At 41.1% G+C, this 24,071-nt stretch overlaps 1 protein-coding gene across 3 annotated transcripts in view; it reads right to left on the bottom strand.

The window, feature by feature from the left end:
- Positions 1-2,318: 2,318 nt before the first annotated feature.
- Positions 2,319-24,071, bottom strand: part of ABCB1 (ATP binding cassette subfamily B member 1) — an 80,670-nt gene continuing 58,917 nt past the window's right edge. For all 3 annotated transcript variants that reach the window (XM_075922433.2, XM_089776714.1, XM_089776715.1), the window contains 7 exons: positions 19,140-19,240; positions 18,015-18,155; positions 17,487-17,643; positions 15,854-16,051; positions 7,328-7,534; positions 5,007-5,153; positions 2,319-2,544 (listed from right to left, as the gene is read on the bottom strand). In XM_075922433.2, coding sequence (XP_075778548.2) covers positions 2,347-2,544; positions 5,007-5,153; positions 7,328-7,534; positions 15,854-16,051; positions 17,487-17,643; positions 18,015-18,155; positions 19,140-19,240 — 1,149 coding nt within the window. In that variant the 3' untranslated portion in view covers positions 2,319-2,346. The remainder of the gene's footprint in view (positions 2,545-5,006; positions 5,154-7,327; positions 7,535-15,853; positions 16,052-17,486; positions 17,644-18,014; positions 18,156-19,139; positions 19,241-24,071) is intronic.

Below are 24,071 nucleotides of genomic sequence, written 5' to 3'. Positions count from 1 at the left end.
AATTCCTTCATTTGTCTTCAGTCCTGCTTTTAAGTTCAGAACCATCTTGGTATGGACAAATGGCCAAGAAAGATGTGTTGACCCAACCTTTGGATGTACTCCAAAGACTTTTAAGGTAGCAGTTTATTACATCTCTAAGAGCCTGCATCAGGAATTTGGTGACTGATGTATGTAATGTGATTTCTTTAACAATTCTACTTCCAATCATTTCTTTTTATTAATAAATCTTTAGATTCTAAACAATTGGCACACGCCAGGGGGAAGTAGGTACTGGTACACCACCCTAGAGAGAGGGCTCCAGGATGGAAAGTGTTTGAGTCAGGTGGAGGGTTGGGTGCTGAGCAAGCCACAGGCTTGTGGCTGTGAGAGTGCAGGAGTTTGGGCTGGGGTGCAGGAGGGGCTCAGCACAGGGAGGCTGGGAGTATGATGGGCTCAGGACACAGACCTGCAGTGTGTGAATGGTGCAAGAGTGTTGTGGCAGAAGACTGAGGATGTGGGGGTGCAGGAGTTTGGGGATGTGAGAGGCTCAGGACAGGGGGTTCCAGTGTATGATAGGCTCAGGTTTGGAGCTTGGGGGGGGTGCAGGAGTGTTATGATGTTGCGGCCAGATGGGGGCTTGTTGGCCAGGCTTCATTTTCAAATAAAATATTGTCAAACACAACGGCTATGTCTACACTGGCCCCAAATTCCGGAAAAGGGATGCAAAGCAGGTAAGTCAGAATAGGGAAATCCACGGGGGATTTAAATATCCCCCACGGATTTAAATAAACATGTCCGCCGCTTTTTTTCCGGCTTGAGGAAAAGCCGGAAAAGTAGGAATAAGAGATCCTCCGGAAAAGGGCTTTATTCTGGAGGATCACGCCAGTCTAGACGCTTTTTTCCGGCTTTTCCCCAAGCCGGAAAAAAAGCGGCGGACATGTTTATTTAAATCCGCGGGGGATATTTAAATCCCCCGCGGATTTCCCTATTCTGACTTACCTGCTTTGCATCCCTTTTCCGGAATTTGGGGCCAGTGTAGATGTAGCCAACATGTTTCAACATTGTCTTTATTTATGAGAGGTGGGGAACCTGTTCTGAGTCAGGGGTCACTGTTCCACAGAAAAGTCAGAGATGCAAAAAAAACAACCCCTCCAAAAAAAAAAACAAAAAAAAAAAAAACAGGCCTCACTAATGTGACACCAACTGTGCTGGTGGGGGCAGGGTGCTGGTGGGGGCAGGGGACATGGTGCTGGTCGGGGGAGGCTGTTCAGGGCGAGGGGTCAGGGACAGGGACAGCTTGGCTTGGGATCCTGGGTCTCAGGAAGCACGCGAGCAGCTCTTCCCCTCCCCTCCCCTCCCCTCCCCTCCCCCTAGTGTGCTTCTTGAAACATTGGGTCTGTTGCTTTGCCAGGGACTGACTTCCTCCTGCTGCCTGCCTGGGCAGGGGGTAGGGAGTGAGTAGAAGTGAAAGAGAGAGAGAGACAATATCACAGGACTGCATGCCAGCTCCAACTTCTCAGAAAGCATATGCTCTTCCTCTGCTCCCCATGACAGCCGCATGCTTCCTAAGAAGTTGGAGCTGGCATGCAGTACCAGGATTCCTAGTCCCTCCACTCCCCACTCTAACCCAATCCCCATCCCTTCTCCTCTCCTCCCCCAGAACCAGGAACTTCCCTCACCCCCCACTTTAACCCAGTCCCCCTCCCTCCAACCTTATGCTCGGGTCCTGAGCCAGAGCCGCTGCTACTGCCGCATACATCCTTCTACTGGTGCTGGGTGTGTGAGCTGAATGGCTGTCTTTAAGCATGTTCTGGGTGGGATGCTGGGACACCATGTGCACCCCATCTAACCTGATCCCCCTCCCCTCTCATCCCCTTCTCCAGAGCCAGGCATCTCCCTTTCCCCGTCTAATCTTATGCCCAGGTCCCAGAGCTGGAGCTGCACCAAGAGCAGGAGCCGCTGTTGCTTGCACTTGGCAGCCGGCTGCTAACATGTGCAGGATATGACAGAGTGCGCTTGAGGCCAGGAACAGAATGGCATGGGCCTTGAGCATGCACGTGGCTCAGAGCTGCCTGGCTGTGAGCGGCTGACCTGAGCGTTTCCGGGCTCTGGCCCGGTTCCATCAGGAGCTGCCAATTTTTTCTTTGCAAGCTGCATGCGGCTCATGAGCTGCAGGTTGGACACTGCTGGAGTAGGAGATTGGTCACAGTTTATATTTGGTTCAGTGTTCCTTGGCTCTCCAGGGTTTAACAGGACCTTTTCTCTTTTATAGGCTTTCCTGAAAACAAGGACTGATTGGCAATATTGTCATTTGCCAAGTATGGAAACAATTGCACAGAAACATGGCACTGCTTTTAATTACATATTTCATGGTCTAGCTTTAATATTAACCAGAGAATAGTAGATGCCTTTTTCAGCCAAGAGTTGCTGATGTGTTCCTTGTTCTACGATCCTTCCATTCTGGATTACCGCTATCTTGTCAGCATTTTGCACGGTGGAGAGGCGATGAGCTATCACAATACAGGTGCGACCTTCTCTTGCTTTATCCAGTGCTTCTTGGACCACCTGGTCAATTACCAAAGCAGAAGATAATTTGCTAAAATAAGCGACAAATGTAGTGCAAAGAAACCCCTTTCAGATGTTGCTAAGTGAGGTATCAAATCTGATGTAATTTACAATTTAAATTAAATGATCAGTGAGAGAGATGAGGCTGGATGGCACAAGGGAATAGTAAGGGGATGAATATCTAGCTTCCTGTTTTAAATCTAGCTTGTATGCACAATGAGTGAGCTGTAAATATTGATGAATTTCTGGATGTCTATTCAAACTACAGTGGTGAACATCTTGGGAAAGTTGCTAATGGACCTGTGTCCACATCACCAAAATAGTCACAGCTGGCAGCCTTATTGGCAATTTCAGCAGAAAGACCAAGTATTGTACAGGCACAGAGCTGGTCCTTTTAGGATAGTGTTAAGAAGTGGTGGAATGCTTGTATTGTGCTGTTCTAAGGAAGTCATTCCATATTTCATGAAAGTTCCCTTTAAAGCCAAAGAGAAGCATGCCTTCACCACAGTGGGCCACATATCAGTATTATCAACTCCAACCATTCAAAAATCAGGAGGCAGGCCCCCAATTCTCATGAAAGTATAAATCATGACATTTTGAAAAATAATATTTTGGATCTTTTTATTGCTCTCTTGTTTTTGCATATTCGGGGTGCACTCGGGTCATGTTTTCAAGCTGTTCTCACAAAGCTAGGAAATACTTTTAAAATGGCATCTGAAATTCTCACACAATTACATGATGCCAGGAGCTGGAGCTTTCAAATCAAGAAGAAATAGTAAGAGACCCTGAAGAAAACTGTGAGCTTTGGCAGAAAAGACTCAGCGCTGACAAACATAACTTGAAGCCTTTTTAGTGCTGGATCTATTATGCGGACAGTATGTGAGGACAGCATACATTTCCCCACCTCTGCCACTGTATTTGAGGCATGACTTGAAGTGCTCCTATTTTAATCTGAGACTGAGCAATGTACCCAATTGTGTTGCATCTTCAATAGGTCAGAAATTTCGAATAGGGATAAAAATCATTAAAGATCACAACTGAAAATATAGGTCTTGTCTACTGGGAAAATTTACTGCCATAATTATACTGGTGTAATATCACTATAGTTATACCAGTATAACTTCCAGTGTGGACATTCCAATTCTGGAATAAGAGTGCTTTTTTCCAGTTTAACTGGAGAAACTCTCAAACCAATTGCCAGTGACATTCCTAACTTCCTCAAAATGGGATTCTTCCATTTGTTTTTTTAAGTAAAGTTTTTTTTCCTACCCTTCCCCATCCAACTCTTCCCCAGTTAAAACCTCTGGAACTGTGTATGCTTGGAATAAAATAGAAAAATTGGTGTTAAATTACAGTGAGTATAAGTATAACAGAGCATTTAATATTTCCAGGAATCTTAGTCCTTTACCATAATGAAGAATGTTCTTGGGGATGTATCTACACTGCACCATAACTCGAACTAAGATATGCAATTTGCATAGCTCAAAGTGTGTATCTTATTTTGCTGCTATTTCAAAATAGCTTATTTCATCATTTGGTGCTGTCTACCAAATTTCAAAATAAAGCACTATTCTGAAACATCCCTTACTCCTTGTAGAATGAGGTTTACAGGGACATCAGAATAGCAAGGCTAAAATAATGGACTTGCTATTAAGACACAGGATAGCTATTTCAGGATACTCTGGTATCCTGAAATAATGTTGCACTGTAGATGTACCCTACGTGATCAAGTCAATGCCAGCAAGTTTCATAATCTTATGACTAGGTCTGTGATAAGTATTTTTCTTAAAACCTCAGCTCCTGGAGAAAAGTGATTATGTGAGGATCTCAGCTTTCATTTAAAAGTAAACAGAAGTAAGTTCCTGGCCATCATGGTTGCATGGAAAAACTTAACACCTCTCAAGTGTACCTTAAAAGCCCAAAAACAAGAAAGCAAAGAAGAAGATCATGTAGTTAATTTTAAATCTCATTAAGCCAGTCTTCCAGGATGCCTGTCCCATAATTTTTGAATTCTTGCAGTTGATAATACTTGGTAACCTAAAGTATACTTCATTTCTAGCATAGAAGATGGCGAGTGGCATGAGCATGGGCCAAAGGATTCTGGAGGAGCAGGGACTAGAGAGAAGTAGTGGTTTCCCCTTCAAAGTGCCACCTCTCTACAGCAGCTGGCTGCAGGACTGCCTCCTGCTCCTCCAGAGTCCTCCGGGCAGCTGCTCATCATCATCTGTGCCTCCTTGCCTAGTCCCTGGGGCTGCCGGTGAGCTTTTTGTCTGTGTAGATGTTCATAAGTCGGATGTTTGTAACTCAAGGAATGCCTGCCTATATATATCATTTGTACAAAAGTTCCAGATTCCCAGACTTTGGATTGTAACAGGCATTTATGGAAATCACAGCAGTAACCACAATTGTTGGATTAACAACTATGGTTCTAGATTTCCCCTGTGTACATAAACACTACATACCTTTTCACTTTCTGAATCTAGAGCAGATGTGGCTTCATCCAGTAGCAGAATTTGAGGATGACGTACAAGAGCTCGTGCAATGGCAATACGTTGCTTCTGACCACCCGAGAGCTGAGTTCCTTTGTCTCCCACACTGGTATTATATTTCTAAATATAATAAATACAAGTTTAGAAGGTGTGTCCAACCAGCAATTTAGCCTGGATATGGATTTAAACCACAGTCCCATAGAACTTGAGCTTTCTACTCCTGAATATTTTATTTCAGCAGTTCTTTGGAAACAGATTACTGTACCACAGTTAGTGAAGACCTCAAACATCTTAGCTGCTTATATGATGTCCATTACCATAACACCTGAACATCCTAATTTTTAATGTTTTTATCTTTGCAATATCTATATGAGGTAGGGAAGTCAAGTGTATATCCCCATTTTACAGATGAGGACTGAGGCACTGCTAGGTTCACACAGGACCTGCTGCAGGTCAAGGAATTAGACCACACCTCTACTATCTCAAGTTCTAGGCTAGCATCCTACCTACTAGACCATCTTTTTTCTAGTGAGTTCATCTTGAAGGGAAAAAATCATAATTTAAAAAGAGAATGTTATGGTTTTAGGCTAAATTATGTACACATCTAATTGATGGTCATAACTGACTTGGGGCATCCAATAATGTTAGCTTTTAAAATATGCATGCAATTTACTTTTGAACTGGTTGTTATTCCCTGAAACCCTGCACCGGTTGGACATTAGGAAAAACTTCCTAACTATCAGGGAGGGTGAAACACTGGAATAGGTTGCCTGGGGAGGTTGTGGAATCTCCATCTCTGGAAATATTTAAGAGCAGGTTAGACAGACATCCATCAGAGATGGTCTAGACAGTACTGGGTCCTGTGATGACGGCAGGGGACTGGACTTGATGATCTCTTGAGGTCCCTTCCAGTTCTAGTGTTCTACAATACTGTATGGACCGCATATGAATCTGTTGACTAAATTAACACTACAGTTTTATTGCAGGAGATAATATTTTATATTTAATAAACTAGCAAATGGGCCCAAAAGTTGACCATTGTTCTGATTTTTTAATTGAGTTCTTTCTTTTCAGGATTAAGATAATAAATTATCAAAATATTTAACTAAGCTTTGGGCCATATCTTCTACTGACATAAATTGGTATATGTCCATTGACTTCTTTGGATCAAATGCATTAATTCACAGTGAAAAATTACTAGAATTTACTCCATCATCCTTCACTTTTGGTACTTTGAGCAGCTGATGATATGCACAAGAAGGAATAACACTGTATTTGAAACATTCTTAAACATTATAGAGCAGATAAACGATTACATTTTGGCTACCATTAGATCAATTCTTAAAATAAAGTCAAAACAGTTGTACAGATATTTGCTTTCAAATTATTATTTCTACTATGGCAGAGTCCAAATATCCCATTCAGAATTTAGCTTCATCATGCTGGTCACTATTGAATTCTTTCTCTCTCGTGGCTTACAATGTAATTACAGATATGACACAGAGGATGAGAGGATATGGGGAGTAGACTGAGGGTAAAGTTAATAAAATCACATGTTTTATAGGCCAGCTATGTGCACAGTTTGATGTTTCTGAGTTGACTTTTGGTTTTTTTAATTAGGACAGTTTAAAAAATTATAACGCCTCATGGTCTCTAAACATTGTAACTCCCCTCTTCACCTGCAATCTTGTAAAATGTATTTTTCATTACTCAACTTCAGGAAATTGCAGGTCTTCTAGGGACAGAAGTTCTTCACAATGGAATTTCAACTTGCACATTATTTTCTTAATTTTAATGTATAAGGAAGACCTGCTTGTTTTTTTGTTCATCTTAGAATGATCAGAAATACCAAGTCTCCCTCCCTTGCAGGTTTAGCTGGAGGATTCCTAGGATCATTCAGTTTGGCAATGTTCTCAGACCCTAACTAAATCCTTATCAAAGATGATTTCTACCAAGTGTTTTAGATAGTTTGCTTTGTTATCCACTATTTAACAATGTTTTAAACAACAAAATATTTTAAGCAATCTTTTCATTAAAAACATGTATTTCTCTCGGTTAATCAGGTTTCACATGTTTGGTTTCATAAACCTTCTAGTTCTCCACTAGCCTATTGATTCTCCAAAAAAAATGTTGTAGAGAATATTACACTAGAAATTAAAATCAACAGACATGGAAAAAAACAAACGCTTTTAGGTCCCTTTACATCCCAGAGAAGGATAAAAGGGCACAACGCCTTTTTATTTTTCATTGCAAGTCCCCTTTTGTTTTGGGTAAGAAACAAAGATTTAACTTACATTTGGCAGAGAGTCAATGAAGGAATGTATGTTGGCTGCTTTTGCTGCATTTATAATCTCTTCATGCGATACCTCCCTATTGTTATCTCCATATGCAATATTCTCAGCAATACTGCAGTCAAACAGGATCGGCTCTTGTGAGACAATACCAATCTGAGCTCTAAGCCATTGGATATTTAATGCCTTTGCATGTTGGCCATCCAGCAGCTAAAAAGCAAGAATACTTAAATGTCAGAGATTAGGGAAGCTTTACCTTATATGAAAAATGTCACATCAACTTTCTTACTCTGTACAGCTCATATCAACAATTCTTTGCAAAATGCGTTATACAATGATTTTGGTGGCTTCAATTTATTTGTAAGGCGATTTCAAAGGATGTAATTCAAGTCTTCAATCCCAGTTCCTTTGAATATCTTTCTAATCTTGAGCCTAATTCCTTCTAACATTGTTTATATTTTAAAAATATGTCCAAAGTGATACACAGATCAAACACTGAAAAAAATGGAGTAAGATCATACTCTTAGGTCTTGTCTACAAGGCAACGTTACTTGTATAAGTTAAGTTCTGAATTTAAACGGATACAATTATACTGGCATAACTGGCAAAAATTTCCCAAGTAGGCAAACCCTTAGGCTACGTCTACACTGGCATGATTTTCCGAAAATGCTTTTAACGGAAAAGTTTTCTGTTAAAAGCATTTTCGGAAAAGCACGTCTAGATTGGCAGGATGCTTTTCCGCACAAGCACTTTTTGCGGAAAAGCATCCGTGGCCAATCTAGACGCGGTTTTCTGCAAAAAAGCCCCGATGGCCATTTTCGCGATCAGGGCTTTTTTGCGGAAAACATTACTGTGCTGTTTACACTGGCCCTCTTGCGCAAAAGTCTTTTGGAAAAAGACTTTTGCCCAAACGGGAGCAGCATAGTATTTCTGGAAAAGCACTAACAATCTTACATGAGATCGTCAGTGCTTTTCCGGAAGTTCAAGCGGCCAGTGTAGACAGCTGGCAAGTTTTTCCGCAAAACCAGTCTAGAGACAGCCTTAGAGTCTGAGTGCTATGGACAGGCTGCTTTATAAACAATTGTCAGCATGGACAAACACAGGACTACACTCCCTCTGGGGCATCTGGCACTGGCCACTGTTGGAATTCTGGGCTCGATGGACTTTTGATCTGATCCAGGATGGCCATGTTTATGTTCTTATATCTACTGGCCAGACCTAGGTCTAATATTAGTCAATATTTTCATTAATAATTTGGATAACGGAGTAGAGAACACGCTTTAAAAACTTATGGATAACAAACTGGAGAGGAGGGTTTCAAGAACTTTGGAGGACAGAATTAGAATGCAAAATGATCTTTGACAAATTCAACAACTGAGCTAAAATAAACAAGATTAAATCCTATAAAGACAAATGCAAAGTACTACTATTAAGGGAAAATCAAATGCACAAGTACAATGTGGGGAATAACTGGCTAGGTGAAATTATTGTTGAAAAGGATTTGCAGGTTCTTGATCACAAATATGAGTCAACAATGGGATACAGTTGTGTAAAAGGCATATACAACTCTCCTGTTCGTAATTTCCAGAGTATGTAAAACACGGGAGGTAATTGTTCCACTCTTCTGGCATTGGTGAGGTCACAGATGGAATACTGTAGCTAGTTCTGGGCACCAAACTTTAGAAAGTTGAACAAATTGGAGAGTCCAGAGAGTAACAAAATGATAAAAGGTTTAGAAAACCTATAAGGAAAGATTTTAAAAAGTGGGCACATTTAGTTTTCAGAAAAGAAGACTGACAGGGCTCCTGGTAAGTGTTCCGATATGCTAAGGGCAGTGACGAAGAGGATGAAGATTAGTTATCCTACCTTCAACAAACATGGAGTACAAAAGTAATGGGCTTAAACGGAAGCAAGAGATTTAGGTTCCATATTAGGAAAAACTTTTTTATGACCAGGTCTGTAATAATTTCCCATGGGCAGTTGTGAAATTCCCATTACTGGAAATTTTAAAGAACAAGTTGAACACCTAGCAGGGATGAACAAAGTTTACTTGTTTCTGCCTCAGCACTGGGAACTGGATTTCATTTCTATGATTATAGCTACCCAAAGAAGAAGAATACAATTTTGCAGAACATACTATGGTTACAGCATTTGTTTCCATGCCAAATGCATAACAAGAACAAGAGAGACCCCAGAATTGCCAATAGGCCATTATGAGGGAACTAATCTGGGATGTTAGAGACTGTCAGAGATCAGGAAACTTAACCAAAATCTTGACGTCTCAGGTGAGTACCCTAACCACTGGGATATGAAGGGTTGGGGAACACCACACTGTGATTTTGACAGAAAATCTCTCCTGGACCCAAGAAGTATTTTGAGAGTTCCCAAACCCTGCCCCAATTTTTATTGCCCCTCAAAGCTACCAGCAGATATCTAAAATGCTCTTTATTATGAACTACATCAGAGTTCCAAGAAAAATGTGTTTCTCCTTTCAGGTAAAATCTTTGAACTTGTTAAAGTTCCAGAGCACAATGGTAGCAAAATATTTTTCTTTGAGTGTTCTTTACATATTCCCATTCTTGCGGAGCATATACTGGTTGCAGCCAGAGTACTACTAGCAGCTTCTATTACCAGTGCCAATTAAGACATCCTCTCTCCTGCCCTTCCTTGAAGGAAAGACCATCATATCTGATCATGCCAACCCAATTGAATAGTATAAATGGTTACAACACAAATTTCATTTAGAGGCACATTTTAATGTATCTGATATTACTGGAGATATGATATTACTATTATAATGCTTGCCTGATAAGAGATTGAGATGAGTTACTGAACATGAGGGATCTTCTGACTCAATATCCCCACTATTGACAATTCCAACCGGCTTGCCACTTCTCACTTTTTAAATTCCTGCATCAGCTATTTCACTGATTCCTTTGAGTTCAAAATTGGTGGCTGAATGGAAACAAGTCTCATAACAGAGACCCAAGTGTTTCCTACACAGAGTCCTCCTCCTCCAAGTAATTTATGGATATCCTATGTACCAAGCTGGTGATATGATACCAGGTTGGGGAAACTGACAAGTCTGGCTTATGCATCCCTGGATGCCTTGGCCATACTAGCCAATGCCTATTTTATAAATACCATCACAGAAAATCTGTCTTTCTGGTGTTGGATCATCTTCAGTCAGAATCTTCACATTCTAGAGCTAGGGAACATTCCTCTTTCTTTGCAGGGGATGTCCTCTGAGAATATCAAGAGGGTCCACCACAGGATCAATCTCAAGACTTCACAAAAGCAGAAAGTGGTTCACTTCCTGATCCCAGTGTGGAAGTAACATCAACATCATCTCCTTCAGAGGATCAACTCACAAATTAGTGGACAGAATATCCTCCACTTTAAAATTACCTTCTGTGGCTTTGAAGGAGGCTGTCCATCCAGTTTGACATTCTTGGACTGGGTGTACACTTTTATTGCCTCTGTAGAAGAGTTGTGGCATCAACAAACATTCTTTGTTTCTAATCCAGCATCATGCCAACAAATTTCAAAAAAGGCTGACAAGTTCTATCAAATTCCACCTGAGAGATTCTTTTGTTATAGCAGCAACACTTCAAAAACCTAAGTCAGGTTTTCAGTGCTCTACTCCTTATGATAAAAGCCAGATATCAGTTTCAACTGTGGGAAAACATGTCAGTCTTCATCAAACATCTTGGAGAGGTTCAAAAAAAATTATCAACTTTAATCAAAGAGGGTCAAAATGTGACCAGGAATGCCTTTAGAACATCATTTGTTTTATCCAATACCACTATGAAATATATCGCATTGGCAACAGCTCTATATAAGCTTTCATGATTATGATCTTACTCTCTTTCTATGGAAATGAGACCTTCAGTATAGAACTTTTTACCCTTTTAAGTGGATAGACTATGTAGTACAAAATCTGATGTGATATTAGAAAAGAAAATGTCTCATTCCACAGCTAGATCTCTGGGGCTATTCTTGCCTTATAGAGGGATACCATCTACATCTATGTTCAGATATCATAGGCAATATGTTTCACCTTCTTCCTTTGTCTTACTGTACTCAAAGGAGACATGCATACAACAGCAACTATCACAAGCATCCTTTCAAACACAGGAAAAGGAAGGAATCCTACAAATGCCAAATAAGGACAAAGAAATTCCTTGGTTGTTGCACAACTAGTCATTAAAATTTTGGAATTTGTGCATCCTATATATAACATTTACTCAACTGCCATTCATATTGAAGCAAATCAGTGAAATCATAGAATGTTTGGATAAGGACTCTTCACAGATGCATGAACGGTTTAAGACATAGCTCGTCCAAACTTGTTCAAGCTTTGAGGCTTTCCAGACAGATTTGTTTGCTACCAAATTCAATGTAAAAATGTTGCTTTTTTGCTTAAGAGAAGGCTTGGACAGTCTATTGTTGATGGTCAGAGATCTCCTACATTGGGGAATGTTGTTGATGTATGCATTTCCCCTATTGCCGCGAATCCTCAAAGTTTTGGATTTTTTTTTAAGAAAATAAAACAAGATTTTACCAGGATAATTTTAGCTACTCCAGCATGACTGTGGGAACAGTAAAACATGGAATTACTCAGTTTACCCAACAGCAAATACGAGATGCTCCTGCTATTGACAGAGGGTATGTCTACACTACAAAGTTAGTTCGAACTAACGGACGTTAGTTCGAACTAACTTTAATAGGTGCTACACTAGCGCTCCGCTAGTTCGAATTTGAATCGAACTAGCGGAGCGCTTAGTTCGAACTAGGTAAACCTCATTTTACGAGGACTAATGCCTAGTTCGAACTAGCTAGTTCGAACTAAGGGCTGTGTAGCCCTTTAGTTCGAACTAGTGGGAGGCTAGCCCTCCCCAGGTTTCCCTGGTGGCCACTCTGGCCAACACCAGGGAAACTCTATGCCCCCCTCCCGGCCCCGGACCCCTTAAAGGGGCACGGGCTGGCTACGGTGCCCGTGCCAGGTGCAAGCCTGCCAGCACCCAGCTAGCAGACCCTGCACCTGGCACGGCACAGAGCCACCCACCCGATGCCCCCCAGCCCACCCCCTCTTGCCGGGACCAGGCTGGCGGCTCCCGGGAGTTTGCCCTGGACTGCAAGAGGCGGGCACCTTCCTGGGCTAGTGCGGACATCGTGGACCTCGTCCACGATCTCCGCACTAGGCACAGGAAAGTGGCCGTCTAGGGCAGGAGAGCTGCCAGCCTGGCCACCCAGGACCAGGTGTGCATGAAAATCAAGGGGGTCCACTGAGACCCCTGACCCTGAGCCCTGAGCTTACAATGGCCGTCCTGGGTCAGACCAGGTCCATCTAGCCCAGTAGCCTGTCTGCCAACAGCGGCCAACCCTAGGGACCCTGGAGGGGATGGACCGAAGACAATGACCAAGCCATTTGTCTCGTGCCATCCCTCTCCAGCCTTCCACAAACTTTGGGCAGGGACACCACTCCTACCCTCTGGCTAATAGGACTCCATGGACCCAACCTCCATCACTTTATCTCACTTCCCTTTAAACTCTGTTCTAGTTCTATCCTTCACAGCCTCCTGCAGCAAGGAGTTCCACAGGTTAACTATTTGCTTTGTCAAGAACAACAACTTTCTCTTACTAGTTTCAAGCCTGCTACCCATTCCTTTCCTTTGGTGTCCTCTAGTCCTTCTTTATGGGAACTCAGGAAGAACTTTTCTGAATGCACCCTCTCCACCCAACCCCTGCTTTTAGAGACCTCTATCCTGTCCCCCCTCCGTCTCCTCTTTTCTAAGCTGAACAGTCCCAGTCTCTGTAGCCTCTCTTCATCTGGGACCTGTTCCCAACCCCTGATCATGTTAGTTGCCCTCCCCTCTCCCAGCCTTTCTCTTCCCCTCTCCCACCTCCTTTTCCCAGTCTCCCCCAGTTTTTTTTCAATAAAGACAAAGTCAATGTTGGAAGAAACGTTATCTTTATTTTGTACATCAATAAGAAGGGGGGCTAAGGAAGGGTAAGTGGAAGGAGGTGAGGGAGGAATGGGGTACGAGCCCCCGATGGGGAGGACTGGGCTGGCTCTGCGGGCTTCTGGGGGTGGAAGTTCTCCTGCAGCCCCCCAATTACTCCCTCTCCCCAGATGGCAGCCTGCGGCAAGTGCAGCTGGGCTGATGGCCGAGTGGTGTGATGTGCCCAGTGTGGGCACTCAGGGCACTCCAAGCCAGAACTTCTTTGCAAGCGGGGCACCCCTTAGAACTCTGTGTCCGGGGTGGGGGTCGGGACCCTTTAAGCGCAGCCCTCGGCTAGCCTGAGACAGCATCTCCATGCTCTAAGTCCTCCTTTTATGCCCTGCCGGCACTGCTTCCGGCCATCCTTAAGCCCTGTTCAGAGTCCACTCAATGTGGACTTACTAGTTCGAACTAGCAAAACGCTAGTTCGAACTAGTTTTTAGTTCTAGACGCGTTAGTTCGAACTAGCTTAGTTCGAATTAACTAATTCGAACTAAGTTAGTTCGAACTAGCGCTGTAGTGTAGACGTACCCAGAGTTACTATCCCAAGAGAGGAGGGTTTCTACCCAGATCATCAATCATTATATCTAACAGCATGGGTAATAGACAGACAGCATGGACTTCAACAGATTCAGAAACATCATGCTCTGTTGAAGTGCAGCATCTACCTGGAAATTGATGTTGATGTTAACAGTCTCAGTTCCCATATTTATTTTTGAATATTTGTAATAAAAAATGGAGGAATCTTTCTTCTCCACGAAATTCCATTTAGCTGCAACAGCACTATTCCATATTCATGCTAATGGAAAATCCATCTTATTACACAAGTTGATGAAAAGTTGTTTAAGAGGTGTATTGAATTTGTATCCCCCAGTATGGGAGTTGGTCCCTCTGTGGAATTTAAAATTAATTTTAACACAATTTATGTCTCTTCCATTTGAGCCTCAAGTAAGTCGTTCTTTGATTCATCTTTGTATACAAAGAGCTTTTATAATAGTTTTCACTTCCGTTAGACGAATTAATGAGTTACATGCATTGATGACTGAACCCATTCTATTATTTTTCAAAAACGATAGTATTTTCTGAGCACACCCTAAATTCTTGCCCAGAGTGGTTTCAGAGTTTCATGTTAATCAAAGTATTAACGTATCCGTATTTTTCCTAAACTTCACACAAGAGAAGGAGAATCCAGAGTACACATCTTGGATGCAACGAGAACAGCCTTATATTACATGGACAAAATATATTAACTCACATGCAGGTACTTTTAAGGGTCAGACAGTGTATTGAAGTGTTATAATGGAACTTCACTTTCTCCTCCTGTTCCTCTTAGAGCCCATTTTATTCTAATAGTTGCTATATCTGCAGTATTCACTAAACTGAGTCCTCTTATTGAGATACAAGGCTGGAACATGGAATTCAATTCACATTTTTACAAGACATTATGTTTTGGATGTAGCAACAAGGTCTGGTGCAGTTTGGCAGAGTGATGCTCCAACTACTGTTTAATTAGAACTCTACTTCTTCCTTCCAATTTATAGTACTGCTTGCCGAACTATCCCTAGACTGGGAATATGCAGAGGATACTTGGAGGAAATGAAGATTATTTATTTGTAACCAGAGTTCAAGAGGGATGCTGCATATTCACACTCCCCACCAACCTTCCTCATTTCTGTGGAGTTCTACTGTTAGTATTAAATTGGTGTTCTTCAGTAGTATTTAGAGGGAACTGAGGCAGTAATAGGTGCCACTACCCTTTTCATTACCATGTTCTCAGAACACTGATGGCTAGGGAAAGAGGGTGGGGATTTAAGTGGCATTGCTACTAGAAGGTTTCACCATTCTGGCTGCATACAGTCAGTACTTCCCAAGAGTGGGAATATGCAGAGTCCATCTTGAAGATCCCTGGTCACAAGTAAGTAACCTTAATTTGCTATGTCATAACAATTGATATGAAAGTACTTTCAAAATGTTGATTATGTAGTGGGGAGGTTCTGTGAACTTTACATATATTCCAAGCCCAAATTACTGTAAGCATTTAGGAAGCATTCATCATCATGGTGTCTGGATGCACTCTAAATTGCATACATTTGGTCTTTAACATTAAAAATAAGGAGTGAAGGTGCCATACTTCCCTGCAGTTCATAGTTTTAAGTCACAAGGGGGTGGGGGATTTATATTAGTATATGTATAAAGTATCTGCATCTAATACATTTTATGGGCTTATAATAATTAGCCATCCTAGGGCCCCATCTAAATCCCATTGAATTCATTAGAAGTCTTTCCACTACATTTGGTATGTTCTGGATCAGGTCTATGTAGCAATTTTCATCCATGAATTTATGTTTCCTTAACGCAAAATGAGCGGGGAAGTGTGGTAAATTCTCGTTCTGCCTTCTTTGCTGTACACAGAATCCTAAAAATTCACTAGTCCCTTCACTTAATCGTCACAAAGTATACAAAAATATTCCAAGTACCTATTACTTGCTATTATATTACCAGGTTCACACAAGGAATCACTTACCATTTCTCCACCAAGAGGATCATAGAATCTCTCAAGTAGTTGAACAACGGTGCTCTTTCCACAGCCACTACTGCCTACTAGAGCCAACGTCTGTCCCTTTTCTACATTCATATTCAAGCCTTGAAGCACTTGGACATCTGGTCGAGTTGGATAGTTAAATACCACTTCTTTGAATGCTATGTTGCCACCAAATGTTTCCTATAATTGAAATGATAATGTCAGATCAATTTTTAGGAGAATTCTGACATCATAAAGCAATGTACAGAGAACTAGAACCATCCAGATTATTGACTTCAATGGAAATTTTGTCATTAACCTCAGTATAGCCAGGATCTGGTCCTTTTTGTCACAATTCAAAAATTAACATACGGTGTACAATTATTTTGAAGACACAGATTCTGCTATCTTGGCTTCATGCTAGTTTTAACATAAGGTCAGATTTTCAAAAATGATAGTAATTTTGGTTCACTGGCTTCATTTAATACTTTCTGTAAATCAGGCTCCTTTCAGACTCTCAGACACTGAACAACAGAAGCTTTTGATTTTCTTGGCCTGTGTACCAAAGTAATCCCGCTTTAGATTTTTTTCAAATTAAATTACTATGCAATTACCATATATGCACCCGAACACTTATCAGGAAGCATGAGTTTGACACTAATAAGTGTTTGGGTGCATATATGGTAATAATAGTAAACAGCATTTTCTTACACTTTGTTATTTTAAAAATGGGCAATATTAGTTAAATGGTAAGTTCCTCAGAGCAAAGTCCTGCCATCTTTATTTGTGTTGCAATTCCATGCACATCTCTGGCTTTTAAAATTAATATACTGAACTGCTATCATCCTGTCTGCCTCTTTGAGTGATGTCCACCTAGCGCCACCTACTTCTTAGCTCCTATAGCATACTACTATTTATTTTTAATATCTTGTATTGAGTTTGGATCCCAAAACATTTTACAAGACTAATGTAGGGCTCAATTATATTTCCAAGGTCCATGCATGGATCTTCTCCTCCTGCATAGAAGGGGAATCAACTGCCCTGCAGCACTGTCCCCATTTTCACTGGATTTTGTAGATAATTCTCCACAAAGAAATGTGAGGAGGGAGCAGGCTGAAGATAGAGTCAGGGGGCTGACAGACTTAGTAGGCTCCACGGCAAGATGGGGAGGGAACCTCTGTGCTCCTGAAAGAGATGGGGCTTCAGGCAGAAGGGTGAAGACTGAGGTAGCTAATCCGCAGAACCGCCTGGTGTGCACTCCACCATGCCCTCCCTCAACAGCCAATCTTGACAGCCGTCTGGAGCATGCTATGTGGGACTCCAGCAGCTTTTTAAAGGACTTTGAGCTCCCAGCCACTTTCCCCACCACCACAGGAGCAGCAGTAGCAGTTGGGAGCCCTGGGCTCTTTTGAATCACCGGGCCTCAGGGCAGTTGCCGCTCCTCCTTTTGGAGGATCTGGATGGAGTTAATAAGTAAAATCTGGCCCTCAGTTTTTGGATAAAACAAACACAATGTTAATGGCCCCAAGAATCAGTTAATCTAAAAACCTAATTTCTGAGCGATGGAAAAAAACCTCACTTTTGACATCAGTTAGTGTAGTAGGTAATATTGTCCATAACACAGTGGTTAACTTACAGGTTTCAGTCCTTCCTCACTGTAGCCATCTATTAATGGGACTCTTTCAAACAACATGAACATGTGTGCTGCTGATATCTTGGCTTTGGCATAGTCTGGAGTAAACGAACTGGCCTGTCCTAATGCCATTGCACCAAATACAATGGCTGAAAACACCCTGAGAGAACAAGACAAGAGAGAAAATAAAAACCATCAAATAATGAGGTTGTGAGGGTTCCTTAAAAGCCAATATATAATATTTGAGAAAAGGCACATTGAGGGCTATACTAATGTCTAAATACAATTCCATATACAATTAAATGAAGGCCTCCGTTAACATGCTTACTAAGAACATTTCAAATGGGAAAGAGAAAGCAAATAATTTATCCTAATTCAAGATGACGACTAGTGCTGCAGGTCAGTATGTAGACAAATGATGGTCTATGTATTGTTCTTCTTGTCCTCCTTATTTTACTTTCATAAACATACCATTCCCCAATATATATCTTCCCCTATATGGACAAAAAAGAAATTCCAAAAGACACTTACAAAAAGACACTTTTATAATCCATGTACCCATTTCCCACTAAATAGGCACCAAACCGGAAACTTGCAGCATAGGTAAAATACATAATTGCTTGTGTAAGGCCGAAAGTAAATCCAAAGATATGTGCCTTCTTCATTGAATTTCTGTAACAAAGAATGAATACTGTCACATAATATATACATAACTGTATTTTACTTTTAGTTTTAATGTCTGAGAAGGTGCTGAGTGTCCTTCCCTTCCATTAACTTCAGTGGGAATTGTAACTGCTCAGTACTTTGAGGTCATTCTCCAATCTCCTGCAGGACTGAGCCTTAAAACAACCTTGTGTTTGTAGATTTTAGGATCCAACCTCCTTGCAAGAATAAATCAAAAGGTGGGGACAGATGAAGAAATGCTATAGCTGGATCCAAAACACATCTGGCAGTCCCAATTGTTGACCTACCCTATAGAACACTATTATGTTAAAATTATGTTACAGTCCATGGAATGATTACAACTTTCAAGACCTTAATTAAGCAACATATTTTTGAAATTGTACAACCTCACAGCACAAGAAGAAAATCATCAACAGGTCTCGATTCTCCAGGGAGCAATACTGATCCCAGTAGAACAATTTATGGTTCAACTGTAAGCCCCAATCAAGCATGTCAAATATGAGACAATGCTTTATTTTGCCTGTATTGTTAGACTGACGAAATACTTTAACTGCTCAGTGATCTACTATTGAAATTGCTATATAATTTTGGAACTTGTTTCTTCAGTTCTTACCAATGCAAGATTTCACTGTTTTTTAATAAACATTTTGCCTGAGTATACAATGCAGATGTGCACATACATGCAGAAAGACAAGGACTCCTGGTTGCAAGGTGCTGCAATAGCAAACAAAAGCAACACCATATAAAAGAAAAATCTCATTTAGTCAAAGAACAGAAACTACTCTGATTACAATTGCTTATGTTTGTTTGAAGCAAAAGATATAGTATATTTTTATTATTAAAACTGGGTTTGAAGTAGGATATTTTGTGATACACCAGAAGAGAATAAATTGTTTTAGCCTCTCAATGAAAAATGTCATTCAATTCTAAAACAAAAAGTAAATTTAATTGTTTTAAGTTGATGCTTATTACCTGTATGGTACTTGCAAATTTTGTCCATACATATATTCAAATTTTCTTTCCTTGGTCAAAGTAACTACTGTTCGGATATTTTCTATGGCTTCAGTAGCAATCTGCAATAAAGAGCATATCCTCAATAACAGAAAAATAAAATCACACTTTATTTTCTAATTCTGAACTATTAAAAAGAGCTTTGGATAAATGCTATAAAATCATAAAATTAAAAGTTTCAATAGTGATTAGTGAGGATGAATGCTCAATTCTAGATGGTCTGATTTTCAGAAGGTAGATGCTCAGAATTTTCTGAAACATCAACTCTCTTTAAGGTATCCCAACCTAGATATTCAAAATGATTAGTCAATTAAAAATATATGGATTTTCAAAGGCACAAATGGCAGTTTGGCACCTAATTCCTATTCACTCTGGAATATCTTCCCTTGAGGCCATCTAGTATATATTTGAGGGAGTTTATCTGTTTGTTCAAGAACTACTCCTAAATAAGAGCTAGGACCACCAAATTTGGTATACAACTTCCTCTGATAACTGAAAGCAAGTCAAACTTTTGGTTTGGTTGTGCCAAGACAATGGGATGTGCCTGGAATGGGATTGCTTCTTATAAATCCATACAGGAAAGAGACAGACTCGTTGGGCAGATAAGGGGGTTGGCAGGCACTGAGCTCCCTCCCACACACACACACGCCCTTTAGCGAGGGGAGGACTGAAGCTTCCCTCCAACCTGTTCTTATAGGAACATTGCTGGTTGTTCCTCTTCATCAGGAGACAAACCTGGACTTGCTCCAGCTAGGAGCCATGCATCCCTCCCCTAATTGTGCCAACTGGAACTGCAGCAGCCATGGAGAGGTGCTTGTCACCTGTCCCCAATTTGCTGTAGTGAGACACATGTGGGGTAGTCCTCTTTCCCTGGGAAGCCTGCATACTGAACCCCTTAACCCCAGTCCCACCCCAGAGGGTAGATTTAAGTTAACATGTACGTTTTCACTTTATTTAAAAAAAAAAAAAGATAATTGAGTTAAGGACTTAAGCAACGTGGCTAAAGGACTTAGGCACCCAACATCTATTAAAAGGGGGCTTGGATGGTTAGTCCACTAAATGCTTTTGAAAATCCCATCAAGAGTCCATCGTTTATAAAGGGAAAATTATTTAATATGAAGAAGACTTCTTATATCCAAAGTAAAAACATAAGAACAGCCACAATGAGTTATACCAATGGTCCCTGAAGCGACCAATGGTAGAAACCCAAGAGGGAATCAACATTCAATCCATTCTATCATCCATTCCCAGCTTCTGATAAACAGAGGTTAGGGACACCATCTCTGCCCATCCTGGCTAATACCAATTGATGAAGCTGTCCTTCATGAATTTATATCTACAGTATCTACAGTAGATACTGTATATCTACAGTATCTATGAATTTGTACTCTGCTATAGTCTGGACCTTCACAACATCCTCTGGCAAAGAGTTCCCCAGGTTAACTGTGTGTTGTGTTAAGAATTACACTAATCATGATTTTATAGACCTATTTCATTCCCCCTTCATTGTCTCTTTTAGCTGAATAGTCCAAGTTTTATTAATCTCTCCTAATATGGAAGCCGTTCCATATTGCCACTCATTTTTGTTGCCCTTTATTGTACCTTTTCCAATTCTAATATATCTTTTTTAAGATGGGACAACCAAATCTGCACTCATTCAAGATAGGGCATGCCATGGATTTATAAGAGGCAATATGAGCACGTCTGTCTTAGTATCTGTCCATTTCTTAATGATTCCCAACATTCTATTAGCTTTTAGGTAATGTAACATAATAATAGTTCATATTAAATTTTAGTTAAGATTCCCTCCCCCCTCCCCACACACACACTTTGCTGTGAAAATAGATCATGGTACAAGATGGATTGGAAAAAAAGTAGCAGAAATACTAAGAATGAGGAAACAAAGTAACATACAGGAAAGGGAATTAGCAAGAGAGATACAAACTAAATAATTGAGGGTGGATCCCCACAGCAACTATTTGGGCTCTGTATTTCCAGCACTCCAGCTTCTTCCACGGTTATTCCTGAACATGCTCATTAACTGTGCTATTATTTGGAGGTGTGCTTAATTAAAATTTGCTATTATGCAGAGGAAAACTAATCAGAAATCACAGCTCTTTAATAATCAGTGACTCTGGTTTGAATTGCTTCTGGATTACGCAATCATGTAAGCAAAAGTATATTTCATTTTAATTAAATATATTCTTAATTAAATATGTATAATTCCTCGCTAATCAAATTACTTTATTTTAACAGTGACAAATGCTTAGTAACCTACTTAAGATTTCAGGACTCAAATCATAGGCCTCCTACATTAAACCAAAAACAACTAAATGAGTGTATTTAACTTTCATTCTTCAGCTGAATAAGACAATAGAGAAGAACAGCTACAGTTTAACTGGTACATTATTTCCTCATTAGCGTCTTTTTTCCACTAAACAAAAGCAGAATTGCTAGATCAACTAGAATATGCAGTGCCAAATGGTTTAACAATAAGGCTAGATACTGAAATTATTACACAGCAGGCTCATTGTGATGGGGTGCAGTCATTGAAGACCCCTTGGGGCTGCTTCCTGATGCGCTGATAAAACGTTGACACTTGCCTCCTTGCTCTCTGGGGCTTCTCACCACCCTGTCCTGCCGGGCCAGATTTCCTGGTCTCCCCCAACCAAGGCACAGCACTGAGAACACCTCTTCCCTCAGTGAATCACTTCAGTTCTGAGGAGAATGCAGTGCCAGGCACAGCATCCAGGAAACCATCCCCCCAAATGGGACCAGAACCCCAAATAAACCATTCAGGCAAGTCCCCTTTAACAACGAAAGAAGGATGCACACTGGCTCCCCTAGGTAACAATTATTTACAGTAGGCTTGATAGCAAATAAAAGTAATTTTATTAAGTACAAACAAAAGGATTTAAGTGGTTGCAAGTGAAACCAGACAGAGGAAAATAGATTACAAATTTAAAATAAAAGGAAACACATAGCTAGTTCTAACACACTAAAGCTTATTGCAAGCTTACCCTAAAGCTGTTCTTATTACAGCTAAACCTCCAAGCTGGAGAAAAATCTTTTTCTCCCTGGGGTCCCTGGCTATTCCCTTGGATGTGTTGAGACAGACAAAGACAAAGGGACAGCTAGCTTCCCATTGTTTTATACATTCCATTTTGGACAGGAACTTGTTGTTCTCTATCCACCTTCTATGGAAAATTATCTGATCAGTTCCCACCAGTTGGGATGGTCACATATCTTCCTATGACCAACCACTGCTTTAACTTAAAAGGACAAAGGAGGTTATTGTTAAGTTGATGCTCCAGTCATTAAAGTGCACCAGCCCTGGAAACCCCCTTTCATGGCTTTTATTTGTACATAAAAACATTAATCATTCCGTACCCCATATTTCCAAATGTCCAACTTTACACACAAGAATGATACACATAGCAAAACAAGATATACAGAACAAGTAGACTGTGATATTAGAATGGATAGATTACATGCGGTGAAAAATATTGTTATTTATTGTAAATGTAAGATAGGTAGCAGTGATTACTTGAATCCTGTCAGCTATTTGTTAAACGTCTCTGGAGGAAAGGTTAACAGATAAATACACTTAGCAAGTCTCAAGTGCCGTATTCCAGGAAATAATGACTGTTTGGCTATCTGATATGGCAAGCTGAAGAGCGATGAAACAAAAAAGCAAAAGATGCTAGTAAAGAAAGAAGGGAAGGCCAAAAAAAAAAAAAAAAGATAGAAGAGGTACGTGATCCATAGAGCGTAGCATATTCTAGGTGTTGCCACAATGTAAACAGTATCGATTAGTTGTAGATGTTTTCAGTTTTGAGCTCCATATTCAGAGCCAGCCTTACAAATTATGGGGCCCTATGCAACTGAGCCCCCACCCAGCTTCTGTCAGGATCCAGGTGCTTTCTCCACCCATGAGGCTCCTGCCAGGGGCCTGGCCACCTGGTGCTTCCTTTCTCACCCCCAATCCTCCCCATGCAGCTACAGCCAGGGGCCTGGTGCTTCCCCTGCACAGGAGCCTGGCCACCTGGTGATTCTTTCCTCCCCCCAACACTCCCTGCATGGCTCCTGTTGCTTCTTCTCCTCAATCCTTCCATGTGGCTCCTGCCTGGGGCTTGGGGCTTTTTCTCACATGCAGCCTAAGACTTCCATCCTTCCTTCCTCCGTGCTGCTTCCTTCACCCCTACCACAGTTTACCAGGACTCAGGGGCTTCCTGAGCTGGAGTGGAATTGCAGAAGCTGGGGGCTCCTCTCTACCCCCAGCCTGGCAGCAGGGGGGCACAGCTCCTGCTGATCATGACCACATTGGAATTAGGGCACAGAGAAGCCCTACAGCACTCCTGAGCATACGAGCACACATGACTCTGCAGGGGCACCTGAAAATGTGGTGCCCTATGCAGCCGCATATTTTGTATATGCCTAGGGATGTCCCTGTGCATATCTAGGAGATTTCCCAACATGCGAAAAGAACAGAATACAACTGTAGGGTAAAAATTTGAGGCAGGCTATGATATTATGTTAAGAATCCCTATTCTAAATTTCATGTCTGGAACAGGCACAGAAACACCTATACCAAAAGTACAGTACATGAAGGTTGCCCCCCACCCTTAGCCCATCAGAGGAAGGCCATCATAAAGATAACTACCCAGACAATTATATCCCAGGGAAAGGCCCTATGGGTGAGAGACAGGACATAACACATTCAATGGTGCTAGGAACAAATGCGCAATTGTCATGTACCCTTACTGCCTCTGCTTTAGTCCCCCAGGTGCAACACCAATGGATCACATCCCTGCAAAGATACCTTCCTGACACTAACAGACACATCGCCCCTTAACACATAATTGACAACTGATGTCTGCTTTGTTTAAGTAC

This window comes from Pelodiscus sinensis, chromosome 2, assembly GCF_052426305.1.
Source record: "Pelodiscus sinensis isolate ZL-2025 chromosome 2, ASM5242630v1, whole genome shotgun sequence".
In the NCBI taxonomy this organism is placed as follows: Eukaryota; Metazoa; Chordata; order Testudines; family Trionychidae; genus Pelodiscus; species Pelodiscus sinensis.
Note: the sequence above shows the minus strand (reverse complement) of the source record. Positions and strands in the feature narration are given on the sequence as shown.